Source organism: Microtus ochrogaster, chromosome 8 (genome assembly GCF_000317375.1).
Source record: "Microtus ochrogaster isolate Prairie Vole_2 chromosome 8, MicOch1.0, whole genome shotgun sequence".
Taxonomy (NCBI): Eukaryota; Metazoa; Chordata; class Mammalia; order Rodentia; family Cricetidae; genus Microtus; species Microtus ochrogaster.
Window position 1 is genome coordinate 15,622,983 of NC_022015.1, and position 13,026 is coordinate 15,636,008.

General features: G+C 43.0%; 1 protein-coding gene across 1 annotated transcript in view; it reads left to right on the forward strand.

Moving 5' to 3' along the window:
• Nucleotides 1–13,026, forward strand: part of Dnah3 (dynein axonemal heavy chain 3) — a 162,490-nt gene that overhangs the window by 96,663 nt on the left and 52,801 nt on the right. Inside the window, exons 41-42 of the mRNA XM_026781152.1 lie at nucleotides 9,335–9,438; nucleotides 12,416–12,710. Of these exons, the coding sequence (XP_026636953.1) occupies nucleotides 9,335–9,438; nucleotides 12,416–12,710 (399 nt within the window). The remainder of the gene's footprint in view (nucleotides 1–9,334; nucleotides 9,439–12,415; nucleotides 12,711–13,026) is intronic.

The window sequence follows — 13,026 nt, forward strand, 5'->3', positions numbered from 1 at the left end:
CTGTGGGGTAAAGGAAACATTTCTGCATTGCTGATGGGAATACAAGCTGGTACAGTCCCTTTGGATATCAGTGTGGTGATTTCTCAGAAAACTAGGAAACAACCTTCCTTAAGACCCAGTAATACCATTTTTGGCTATATATCCAAAGGATGCTCAATCGTGACACAAGGACATGTGCTCAACTATGTTCATAGCAGCATTGTTTGTCATAGCCAGAACCTGCAAACAACCTAAATGTCCCTCAAGCAAAGAATGGAAAAGAAAAATGTGGTACATTTACACAATGGAGAAAAAAATAACGGCAGCTTGAATTTTGCAGGAAAATGGATGGAGCTAGAAAACATCATTTTGAGTGAGGTAACCCAGACACAGAAAGACAATTACCACATGTACTCACTCATAGGTGGTTTTTAAACATAAAGCAAAGAAAGCCAGCTTACAAACCGCAATCCCAGAGAATTTAGACAACAGTGCGGATACTAAGAGAGACTTATATAGATATAATCTACATAGGAAGTAGAAAGTAGAAAAAAGACAAGATCTCCTGAGTAAATTGGGAGCATGGGGACCTTGAGGGATGGTTGAAGGGGGAAAGAGGTAGGGAGGGGAGCAGAAAAAAATGTAGAGCTCAATAAAAGTCAATTTAAAAAGAAAAAAAAAAGATTAACTGTTGACTGAGGCCTCTGTCCCACCCAGTCCTGCAGTTCAAGTAGAGACAAGGCAGTCACATTTTGTTTCCTCTGTGTCTGGATGAAAACAGCAGACTGAAACTTCCCTCTTCTCAGAATTCTCATTGCCCTGCCTATATATCCTGCCTGACTACTGGCCAATCAGCGTTTATTTAAAATACAAGTGACAGGGTACAGACCATTGTCCCGCAGCAATTAACTGCTTTCGGTTTTGTGGATTTTTCTCAAGTAATTTTCTGCTGCCAATTTAATTTTTTCTGCTATAATTTCATTATTTATCTTGGATTAAGTTTGCCCTTATTTTTCTAGTTTTCTAAAATGTATTTCCATTGATGATTTTTAGATATTTCTCTCTTTGCTAAAAATCTCGTGGATTGCTTCCACCACATCCCATAGGTATTGAAACCTATTTTAATTTGTGTTTAGGTCATAATATTTTTTAATTTCTCTTGATACTGTTTTCCTCATGTGTATACAGTATGTGTCTGTGTGTATGCATGTGCACATGTCTGTGGATACCTGTGCATATGTGTGTATAAAGATGCACAGTTGATGTTGGTTATCTTTGGTTAGTCTCCACCTTATCTATGGGGGCAGAGTCTCTCACTTGAACACAGAGCTCGTAAGTATAGCTAGTGTGTCTAGCCAGCTTGCTGTGGGAATCCTACCTCCACCTTCTGAGTGCTGAGATTACAGGTAAGCCACCAAGCCCAACCTGGCATTACATGGGATGCGAACTCTGATCTCCATCATTGCTGGCTTGGCAGCAGCAGAGTTTTAACCTCTGAGCCCTGAGCCATCTCCTTAGCCCTTGGAACTTTTTTGATCTGTGGGTCAGTTTCATCTAATCTTGAAGGACTTCAAGATTTTCTAGCTATCTTTCTCTTACTGGTTTCTATTCTAATTCTAATTCCAGGAGTATATAGTGTATACTTTCTATTATTTTAAAAGTGTTAAATGTTTTATAGCCAAGAATGTGGCCTGTCTTGGTGAACATTCCGTGCAAGTTTGAAAAGAATGCATCGTTTGCTGTTCTCAGATAAAGTGATGCATAAGTATCATGTACATTCAGTTGGTTGACGATGGCCGTGTTCATTTTAACTACCTCTGACTCGTTTTCTCGCTGTTAGTGACTGATAGAGGCTCTCAAATGGTTCCAATTATAATATGGAAGTACCCATTTCTTCTTAGCACTATCCACTTTTCCTTGTGTGTTTTGTCATTCTATTCATATTTGAAATGTGCAAACAGAATGTAATTAAAATTTCTTCTCTCTTTAGCTAGAAGTGAGGCTGAATTTTATATATAGTGGTAGCTTGTTGTTCATGTGTTCTTTATTTAATGTTCTATTGTAGGTTGTGTTTTGTTTTTTGCTTTGACAGACTATGTCTAGACATAGGTCTCTTTTTATTCATTCTGCCTGGAATTGGATACTTCTGTTTAGTCAGCGAGGGAAGCTGTATTTTCTGGCTTCTGTATCTATTATATCACATTTGCTTGGTTTTTGTTTTGTCCTTTTGTGGTGGGTTTTCATTTTAATATCAGTCACCCACAACTTCAATTAGCCTCCTGTCCACCTTTAATAATATTAATCAAACCTTTGCATAGTTTGTTTCCTGCCATTTTTTAACATAACGATTAAAAGCAGAGCCCAGAATGAAACAGCCGAGGATGGGATTCTGGCTCCCACACTTACTAGTTGGCGTACTTGAAGCAAATTCCTTAGCCTCTCTCTGTTTCCACAGTCTAAAACATGTACAACAATAATAGAGCATGTCTGTGGTGTTCCTGGAAGAATTAAAGGAGTAATTGCATATTAAATACTTAAGATACTTTATAGTATAGTGATGCTATATAGTATAATACATAGCATAATTGTTATAGTTTCATATAGGTATCATATAATAGTGTGAACCAAGTGTTATCAGTTGCTGAGCATCCCTGTCACCCTTGTCATGGTTCCTGGTAGACTGGACACCTCACTTGTGACCGCACCTTTCCATCTCTTCTCAGCTTATTTTCTCCTTCTGATTTTCTGTTCCTGTTCTGTTTTTGTTTTTCTAACTGATACCTTTTGCAGCTTGCTAAGGATGCTAAGCCATTTCCTGACGCTAGGTCACATCCTGAACACATTTCAGGAATACAGCCCTCAGGTTGGCCTCCACTCTTCATTTACACTGCATTTCCATATATTATTTTCTGCTTTCCTCTGCCCTCAAGGCGAGTCTGGGTATTCTCTGTGTCTGCAGACGTGGGTCAGGAGTTGCCTTTGACTGCACTCTTGGTCCACTCTGCAACGACATCTTCCCTTCCTCTTTGCATCAAGAGGGCCAGTGACATAAAGAGTTTCCACTCTTTTCCCAGGTAACTTCTTCTAGAATGTCATGAGCACTCTGATGGCCTCATCTCCTCTTTCTTTGTCCTATCAACTGTGTAACACCCAAGAAACCAGAATTGCCAGAACACATTGTCAACTGGCCTCTTCACATACTCCGTGGTTGTAAGCCACCCAGTAGCTTTGATTCAGAAAGGGCTTTAGTGGGCTGGGGATGTGATTCAGTGCCTCAAGTATTTGCCACACAAGCAAATGAAGATTGGATCCCCAGAACCTACATAAAATTCCCAGTATATGGGGCAGGTCATCTAGAGTTCCAGCCTCAGAAGGTGGAAACAGCAGATCCCCAGAGCAAGCTGGTTAGTTAGACTAGTCATATTGAAAATATCTGGGCTTGATTGAGAGAGCTTTCTTCGAAACCAATAAGAAGGAATCTATCATAATTTCCAACAGCAACTTTGGGCCACAGGCACACAGGTACCTATATAGACACACACACATGTGAACACACATATTCATACATACCATACACACATATACATAAAAGAAGTAAACAATAAAAAGCTGTTGGCAAAACTAAAATGACCCACCTCAAGTAACCACTGTGAACAAATGTTTAGAAAATTAACTTTACTTTTGTCCCCATGATAAATAACTACTCTCTTCCTAATAGTTTTCAAACTTATCGTTGATTTTAATTATGGTCCGAATAAATAATATTCATAGGATATCTTTAAAATGAATCCAAGGGACTGTATGCTCTAGATTAAAGGACAGTCGATTGGCCGGGATCCAGTGACAACATATGATCAACTAATACCATCTGTTAGAAGCAGCCTTTTCTGTTTGTTTGGTCTGTGCGTAAGGATTCTGTGGCTCCGTCCTTTGGAGGCCACCTCTCTGAATCTACAGTGCCATTTGCTATGACCCTCCGCATCCCCCTTTCTCACTGTGCCCCATGATCCTCTTGTCCTCTCAACTATGGGAATGGTGGAGTGAAGGGGGAAGAAGGGGATGGTTCCTCCGTCCTCACGGAACAGTAGCTGACAAGCAGGAGAACAGCCGCCTAATTTTCAGTACATTTTTGAGCAGTCATGGGAAAGAGACCCAGCTTCCTTTCCTTTCTTCCTGAGCTCACTTGATTCCTCTCTGTGCTAGCTGGTTTCCCATTACAGACATTACAGATGCCTGAAATGCTCAACTTAGAAGAAGGCTCACAGCTTTGGCTACCTCAGCCCGGAGTCATTTGGTGTGTGGCCTGAGATGAGACAGCACAGGGCACAGAAAGCCGCTCACCTCTTGGTGACCAGGAAACCAGGAGGAGGAGTAGGAAGAGCTGGCATCTGTGGGAACGTGTTTCCAAAGGCCTTGCTTCCTTCTACTGGATCCTGACTCCGAAAGGCTCTACCCACTTCCAATAGGGTTTAACACATAGGCCTTTGGGAGATGTTATTCAATCTGGTGCATCTTTTTTTCATCCAGTTCACCTGCTTTCTACTTAGAAGAGAGTCTACCAGAATCCTTTCAGTATCTCCTCGCAGGGACACGGTTCTTTTATTGTCTTTTGCCTACCTAAATAGTAGCAAATCAAGACACTCCTAACCAGACCCCACTTAACACCAAAGGGGTATGCCTTTAAGGGCTGGGTGCACTTTTTATGTTATAAACTCTATTAAGTCATAGTTTTCATGTTGTGATTCCTCCAGTTAATTATACGAATCAGTGACTTAGGAAACTGACCCAATGCAGCCATCACCACAACCCGGCTTTATCACCCCTGCAAGATCCTTTGTGAACGTTTTCAGTTCTTCTCTGTTCTCCTCACTCACGGGCAGCTGAGGATTTAGTAGTTCATGTACATGCAATTGTGTAACATATAGCCTCTGGATTTGGTCTCACTTTCTTATAATCCCCTGAAGACCCTTCAAATCCTTTGCAGCCTTTTCACAAGCATCGAGGCAAAATTTCTATGTGTAAACTCTGAAGTCATGGGGTGCTGTTTTCTTGGATTTTCATGACCTAGTGTTGACAGAGGCTGCTTGTTCATTTCCCAGTCACCCAGACCAGAAATAATCACACACAGAAACTATATTAATTGCAATACTGTTTGGCCAATAGCTTAAAAGCATATTGCTAGCTAGCTCTTATATCCTAAACTAATCCATCTCCATTAATCTCTGCATCACCACAAGGTCATGGCCTCCAAGCAAAGTTTCAGCAGGCTCCAGCAGACACATCTGTCTCCTGTGGCGGCTATATGGCTTCTCCCTGACCCCACCTACTCTCTCTATATATCTCTCTTCCAGCCTGGCTATATTCTGTTTAGCCATTGGCCAAAAGCAGTTTCTTTATTAACCAATGGCAATAAAACATTCATAGCATACAGAGGGGTCTCCTACATCAACCTAAGAACCATGAGGGTAAATGGATATTGCCAGTAAGAGCAAAGGAATATTCTTTAAGGACAGCAAGCAGACCTTTGGAAGGATCTGTCAAGGTTGGGTTGGCATCATTGAGAGATCCTTATCTATCAGCCAGGGTTTTTCTGTCCAGATAATGTCCCATTTCCCTCTGTCAGCTACCATTGTGTGACCTTTGAAAGGTCACTTATCAGTGGAAAAGTTTGCTTTATTCTTCAGGTGGGGAAGGAAGCAGAGGCGCTGAGATGCTCAGAGGTAACAGCATTTATTCTCTTCGATTTCTGCTCTGTTCTCCTTCTTGCTCTCATGCCTGGGGAGGAATAACAGTCATAAGGCAAAGGAAACAAAAGTGATTCTAATGAAAAGCAGAGGCCTGGAACAGCATCGGCAGATGCCTTCCTGTGTGCCCAGGGCTCCTTCAGATGCTTGACAGATACAGATGACTCCGTCCATCTCCGCAGTGATTTTCTAGACCTGGCTTAGACTCAGATCTGCTTCACAGATGTGCAAAATGGTAGCGCTGGACAAATTACATAGCTGGTAGCCCATTTTTAGTTAAATCTCTGCTCTTTGGCCTAAATGTTCCTGAATCAGGCCACAGACTAGTCCAACATCACAAAAGAAGAAGAAAAATATTACTGGCACATGCTTTTAGTCTCTTCTTACTTTCTTATAAAACTAAATCTCTCAAAGAAGACTGGTGAGAAAATGCCCTTAGTTCACACCACCCTGTTACAGGCATTTTAGTTCTCAAAATGTACTTTTTTCCTACGGCTCTGACTGTTGTTACATCCTTTTACATGGTGCCCACAATGCTATATGTCTATTTTTAAACTCTACTTTTATTTTTTGTCAGTGAGGAGGATCAAACTCAGGTTTTGAGGGATATTAGACCTGTGCTCTACTCCTGAGCTAAAACTTCAACCCTTGCTTTTGTTTTTGTTTGTTCTGTCTTATGTTTGAGATAGGTTCTTACTATGTAGTCTGGGTTACACAGAGAAACTCTGTCTCAAAAAAAAAAATAAACCCAAAAATAGAAAAATAAAAATGTCATACCAGAGTGACTTCTGACTCAGACTGGAGAGATGGCTCAAAGGTTAGGAGTACTGGCTGCTCTTCCAAAGGGCGTGAGTTCAATTCCCAGCAACCACATGGTGGCTCACAACCACTAGTAATGAGATCTGGTGCCCTCTTCTGGCCTGCAGGGATGCATGCAGGCAGAACACTGTGTACATAATAAACAAATCTTTTAAAAAAGTTTTTAGAAGACTCAAGGAGTGACTTGGACGTCTGGAGACAGCAGTGGACGCGGCAGCCCAATCTTGGACTTCTCAGGGTACATGGATGGCAGCTAGCAGAGGAGGCGGACAAGGGCTGAGAGTCTTTACTTCGACAGCAAAGCAAAATAGGAAACTTGACCAAAATAGAACAAGGGGGGAAAAATGAAGTCAAGCGTGGAGGAGTTAGCATGGTCTGAGGAGCCCCTCCCTGCCAGCGAGCACGAGTTACCAGAGCCGCAGCTCAAGACAACCTCAGAAAGCTGGTGCTAAGTTCTCAGTAACAGACATTCTTAAAGTGAAAAAAAAGTCAGAGAGGAGAAAGAGAAATAGATGTCCTGTAAGAGCAGCAGAGGAAGAAGAGACGTTAGGAAAGATCTGTCTGCTCAGCTTGTTGAGAGACCCCTGCTGAGTCGGTGGCTTGGTGGCACAAGACCCTGTGAGAACCACTCTTGGGGAGCCCAAGACAAATGCCACCCATGTGCTAGACGGTGGGTAAGAACATTGAAGCAGACGGTGCAGTGTTCAGCAAGGGGAAGCCTGGTCAGAGTTGGAGGTGCAGGGGAATGCAGACTCAGGTTTGAAGTGAGTGTGTACTGAACATTGGAAAGGACTGTCCAGGTATGGGGCCTGCATTCTCAGCTGGACCCCTGAAGGACCAGTCAAACACACATGCACGCATACACACACGCACACACACATGCACGCACGCACACACGCACCTTTGTGGAAGCAGTATTCTTACAGTGAATAATGAGTCTCTGAAGCTCAGGAGCCTCCTCTGCTTCACAGTCTTCTGCTCCAACTAAGAAAAGTTAAACATCTTTTGTGGGAGACAAGATCTTACCATGTATCCCAGACTGGCCTCAAAATGGTACCCCTCCTGCCTTAGCTTTCTGAACATTGGGATTACAGGCTTTCCCAATACAGATAGCTAAATCTAATATCCTTGTTTAAAAACTGCACATGTCATGTGATCCCATTCTTGTAAAATAGTTTCTTGGCAGTGTATCATTGCATCACTAATACATTAGTACCCCAGGAGGATGGGCTGCAGGAACTATCATCAAAAGGTTATTTCTCCATGTGACATTTTTATGTGGCACTACTCATGGTGAGATAGGAACAGACATCGACTTGTTTCCTATGGGCAGCCAGTGATGGACCACAGTAAGGATAGCACCAAAGTCCAAATTGGTGAAGCAATGAGTTTCATTGAGTTACCTTTCAGGAATTGGGGTGAGGGGATACTTATGGGAGCAGAACTGTGTCATAGACAGCTGCATCACTAAAGCCCACCCCAGCCTGAGTGCGAGTCCACAAAAGCAGGAGACCTGGAGCACACTGTGCCACTGCAGACAGTGAACAGACTGGAGAGTGTCCTTTCCAGGAAGCTGTTGGTCTGAGTCTCTGTCCGCAGTTCTCACCGCTCATATATGCTTGGGAAGGGAACTAGAGTATCTGGCTGGTTTCAGGGCCTTTGAGTTGTTTGTTTACCCAGTTGAAGGAGCTTTCCTGCAGGATGGAATGTTTCACCTCCCCTTAGAACATCCTGTCTCTAAACCTTCCCTCCGAGATGGAGGTTTTACCTGGGAGGAAATTGCCATACAAGTAGAGATTTAGAGTGGTTTATTACTTTTGTTATTTAAAAAGTGTTGTTTTTATTAATAAGAACAATTTGGCTTGAGGGACTGTAGAGATGGTTCAGTCAATTAGGTGCCTGCCACCCAAGCATGAGGGCCTGAGTTCGGTTCCCCAGAATCTACATAAAATGCCAGCATACAGGTATGTGCCTGTAACACCAGTGCTGAGGGGCACAAAGACAGGAAGAGCCCTAAAATTCCTTGGGCAATCAGTCTCTCAGAGTCAACGAGCTTCAGGTTCAGTGAGCGACTCTGTCTCAAAATAATAAAGGCAGAGAGCTATTGTGACATCAGTTCTGACTCCCACAGTCATGAGTACATATATGCGTACATATCTGCTTACACACATGTGCATGTTCGTACTAACAAGTACATACACTACACATACAGGGAGGCGGGGGGAGAGAGGAATAATTTAACTGAGCATGTAAGGCTAGCACTAGGGAGGCTGAGGTAAGAGCATCACAAGTTTAAAGCTAGGGAGCTGCCAGATGGCTGCCAAGGGTGACCACCTGAGTTTGACCCCTGGGACCTACATGGTAGAAAGAGAAAACTGACTTCCATAAATTGTCCTCCAACCTCCACACACACGCTATGGCATGCCTTTCCCACAGATAATTAAACAACTGCATGTACTCTTAAAAATAAGTTATAAGCTAGGTTTGGCTACATAGTGAGTCCAAGCCCAATGCAATTGAACATTACTACAGAGTAGATCCCTGTCTCAAAGAATGAAAATAAGAAAATTTTACATAATCTTCATTTATCATTTTAAATGGATAATAAAGACACTGGTCTTTTCAATTTTTCACTCCAGTTTGTAGTTACCAGTGACAGGTTAAGAGTCACCGCGATTGTCCCGGCCTGATAGTTATGTGTTTTAGATGCCTATAGCTAGAGCAATCAAACTCTTCAAATACGAAAGTTAACCTTGGTCTACTAATGGCATGTTCTGTTTCCTTGGGTGCAGGAAGCATCTATGATTTTTACTTCCTCAAACAAGGTGGTGGACACTGGAATGCATGGACAGAATATATCACCAAAGAAGAAGAGACTATCCCTGCAAATGCAAAGGTAAAAGAAATGCCATGGCTTCCGGAATTTCCCAAGAACCCTTCCAGGGGGAAGAACTGTTGGCAGGAGGCCGCTTATTTGTTTCCCGGTTGCCCATCCATCCCCGAAATAATCACACAGAAACTGTATTATTGCAATACCGTTTGGCCAATAGCTTAAGCTTATTTCTACCTAACTTATATCTTAAATTAACTCATTTCTATTAATCTGTGTATCGCCACATGGCTGTGGCTTACCAGGCAAAGTTCTGGCATCTGTCTGCTCTGGCAGGTACATGTGTCTGTTCTGGCAGGTACATGGCTTCTCACTGACTCTGCCTACTCTCTCCCTGTATATCTCGTCGAGCCTGGCTAAATTCTGTTAAGCCACTGGCCAAAAGCAGCTTCTTTATTAACTGATAAAAGCAACACATTTACAGAAGGACTTCCCACATCAATAACTACCTGTGAGCATTTCCAGGAAGAGCTGTGCAAAGATCAAACCTTCAAAAGCATAGAGGTTAATAGCAGAGAGACCTAGATTCCTTATGTGGGCTTCAAGCTCCTTGCCTCAGTTTACCCAACCATATAATGGAAGGAAAAACAATAAAAGATGATCACCAAGATTGAAGATAGTATACACACCCATGTGGCACATAGTAGGAGTTAGAAAGGTGTTTGTCACTATTCTGAGTATTGTCATTATCCTTATGGATCATAATTACCTCTTGGTCATCTAAGCCTTAAAAATCTATTTTATATCCTCAGAAAAAGATTTCCTCCAGCAGAACTCAGAAAAACAGGTTCTAATCAATGAATTTTCTGGGTAGTGGCTAACTCACATATATCCAGTCCTACAGAGAATACACAAAGTGAGCACTCCTGTGCCTCTATTAGTACAACCTAGTAGATGTTATTGATCTTTCTGAAGTAACTGTGCAGCTCTTCAGAGCAGGGTCACAGATGGCAACAGATGGAAATGCGAGGCTATCGATAAACCAGGCAGGACCACAGATGCTCTTAGAGATGCCTTAGGCAGGGAGACTCTGCTGCTCTCAGGGCACACACTCTAGGGGCCAGTGCTGAAAGAAACCCCAGCACTGAGATCCTCAGCTCGAATTGTCCTTATACAGCTCTGTTGTCTGAATTTTGTGGATTTGAAATTGTACTAAGTTCATATGGACAGGAGCCCAGTGTAGAAAGTATTTTCAGCTCCAGTGGGTATTTTCCCCTTGTCAAACAAGCATTCAAGTAGCTGAAAATAACACTGGATGAAAGCCAGCTGGCTTCAAGTTCCTGGTCTCAACTACAAAATGGGCATCTTGAACCTGGTTCGGCATTCAGCATTGCTAAAGGGATGGGTGACTTCATGGAGAATCCTGGCCTGCTTGCAGCCTGTTTTTACCATGTCTTAAAGGGTTCCAGGGAAGACTTCAGGATGCTTCAAGCATGACATCCTTGAATGCATCCTCTTACTACACTTGATCCTTCTCTTCTCTCCTCTATGAACACATCCATCCGCTTCCTTTCACCTAGCCAAATTGTTTCTCAAAAGAAGCAAGCTTTTGTTTGCAAAGGCTTCCAAGTTGCATAGATTTGGTGGCACCCAAATCAAGGTCAAGTTTGGTTTGGGGAAACAACATATACAAACTGCAGTGTGAATGGTACTTCCCAGAGCCACACAACACAGCAGATCAAGTTCATCCCTCCTTTTCAAACTAGGCAGATGAGACCGCTAAGTAGAATACACATCTGCCCAGCCTTTGCCTGCCCCACCTAAGAATCAGCTGTGACCAAGATGATTGATAACAGACTTTGGACTCAGAGAATTCAAATGTAGGTAAGATATTCTACCCAAAGTGATAGAGATTCCAGAAGCCATGATTGAGGTCTCCAAACCCATTTAGGATCCTCGGAGCCAAGAAGAATATGTTCAATTTCCATCTTGAAAACTTGAGTGATTCAGTGAGCGCGGGTTTTGAGACACAGACCTCAAGGTTGGGGAAGGTGGGTCAGGAATAAAAAAAGTCCAGGGCTTATATTGCATTAGCTTTGTGTCGCTGTGGTAGGATGTTAAGAGAGTCAACTTAGAGGGGAAATGCCAACTGTGGCTGCTGGGTTTATATTGTACTCTCTGGGCCCCATCATCACCCGGCTGGTGCTAAGGTATACTATTACTGCAGGAGGGCTTGACAGAGAAAGCCTACTCACTTCATGACACCTAGGAGCAGAGAGAGCAAAAGAGGACAGGGATAGGATAAAGTCCTGAAAAAAATGTGCTCCAAAGACCCCTCTACCCTCTTCAATGGTTCTTATTTCTTAAGTGTCTACCAGCTTCCAATAAAGCAATGAGTCATGAACCCATCAAGGGATTAATCTACTGATGGGGTCAGAACCTCAGGATCCAATTACTTCACAAAACCCTCACCTCTGAACATTTCAGCATTGGAAATCAGACCTTCAGCACTTGAGCATTTGATGACATTCCAGGCCTAGACCATAACACACCTAAACCTTTGAGCCATGGTGGCACGTGGAAGGTGGATCTTGCTTGAGACAGGGGATCTTGCTTGTTTGAAAGGAAGTCTCTGAGATAGAAGCTAGACCCTGATCCTTATGGTTAATGGTTTTTATGCCAGTTTAGTATTAAGAATGTAGACTTTGGAATCATACAAGCTGGAATTCAAGTCCCTGCCTTTCTACTTAGGTCATATGTCTCTTAGACAAACTGAAAACTTCTATATCTCTGCTTCCACAGGGACCATAGCACTCACCTTTATGTGTTTGGTCTCATTCGATATCTGACAACTGTGTATTGAATGTCATTTATCCCCATTTCAAAATTGAAACTGAAGGCCCTTGGAAGGTTAAATGGTTGCTCCAGGTCATAAAGATAGTTTAAAAAAATGGAGCTACAGTTCAAAGCCAGATCCCTTGAATCCCAAGGCCTAGTCTTCCTGGTCCAGGACCAAGATTTTCTCGCATCTTTGTAAAAACAGGTATCAGACCTCATCATCCCCACCATGGAGACTGCCCGGCAATCCTTCTTCTTAAAAACCTACCTGGACCATGAGATTCCGATACTGTTCGTGGGTCCTACCGGCACTGGAAAATCAGCCATCACCAACAACTTCCTTCTCCACCTTCCCAAAAATATCTTCTTGCCCAACTTCATCAATTTCTCTGCCAGAACTTCAGCCAACCAGACCCAAGATATCATCATGGCTAAGCTGGATCGCCGGCGGAAAGGCCTTTTCGGGCCTCCCATAGGGAAGAAGGCGGTGGTGTTTGTAGGTAAGGCATTGACTTGGGTCTGGGTAGACCAAGTCCTTGGACCCAAGCTGCAGCAGCTCAGAACTTCCTTACTCTCTCCAGCAAATGTTTATCTTTCCTTCCAACACCACTCCTCCATCTCACCTCCTTCTGCCTTCCCTCCTTTGTTCCTTCCTTCTGTTCCTCTCTCCTTCCCCCCTCCTTTCCTGTCTCTCCTTTCCTCTCTGCTTCTCCTTTCCCTTCTTCATAGTGAACAGCATTTCTAGGAGACTGTGGTGGTGGCAGCTAAACCCTGACACCTCCAGAGGAGATATTTGTGTCCACTTGCTTCAGATAT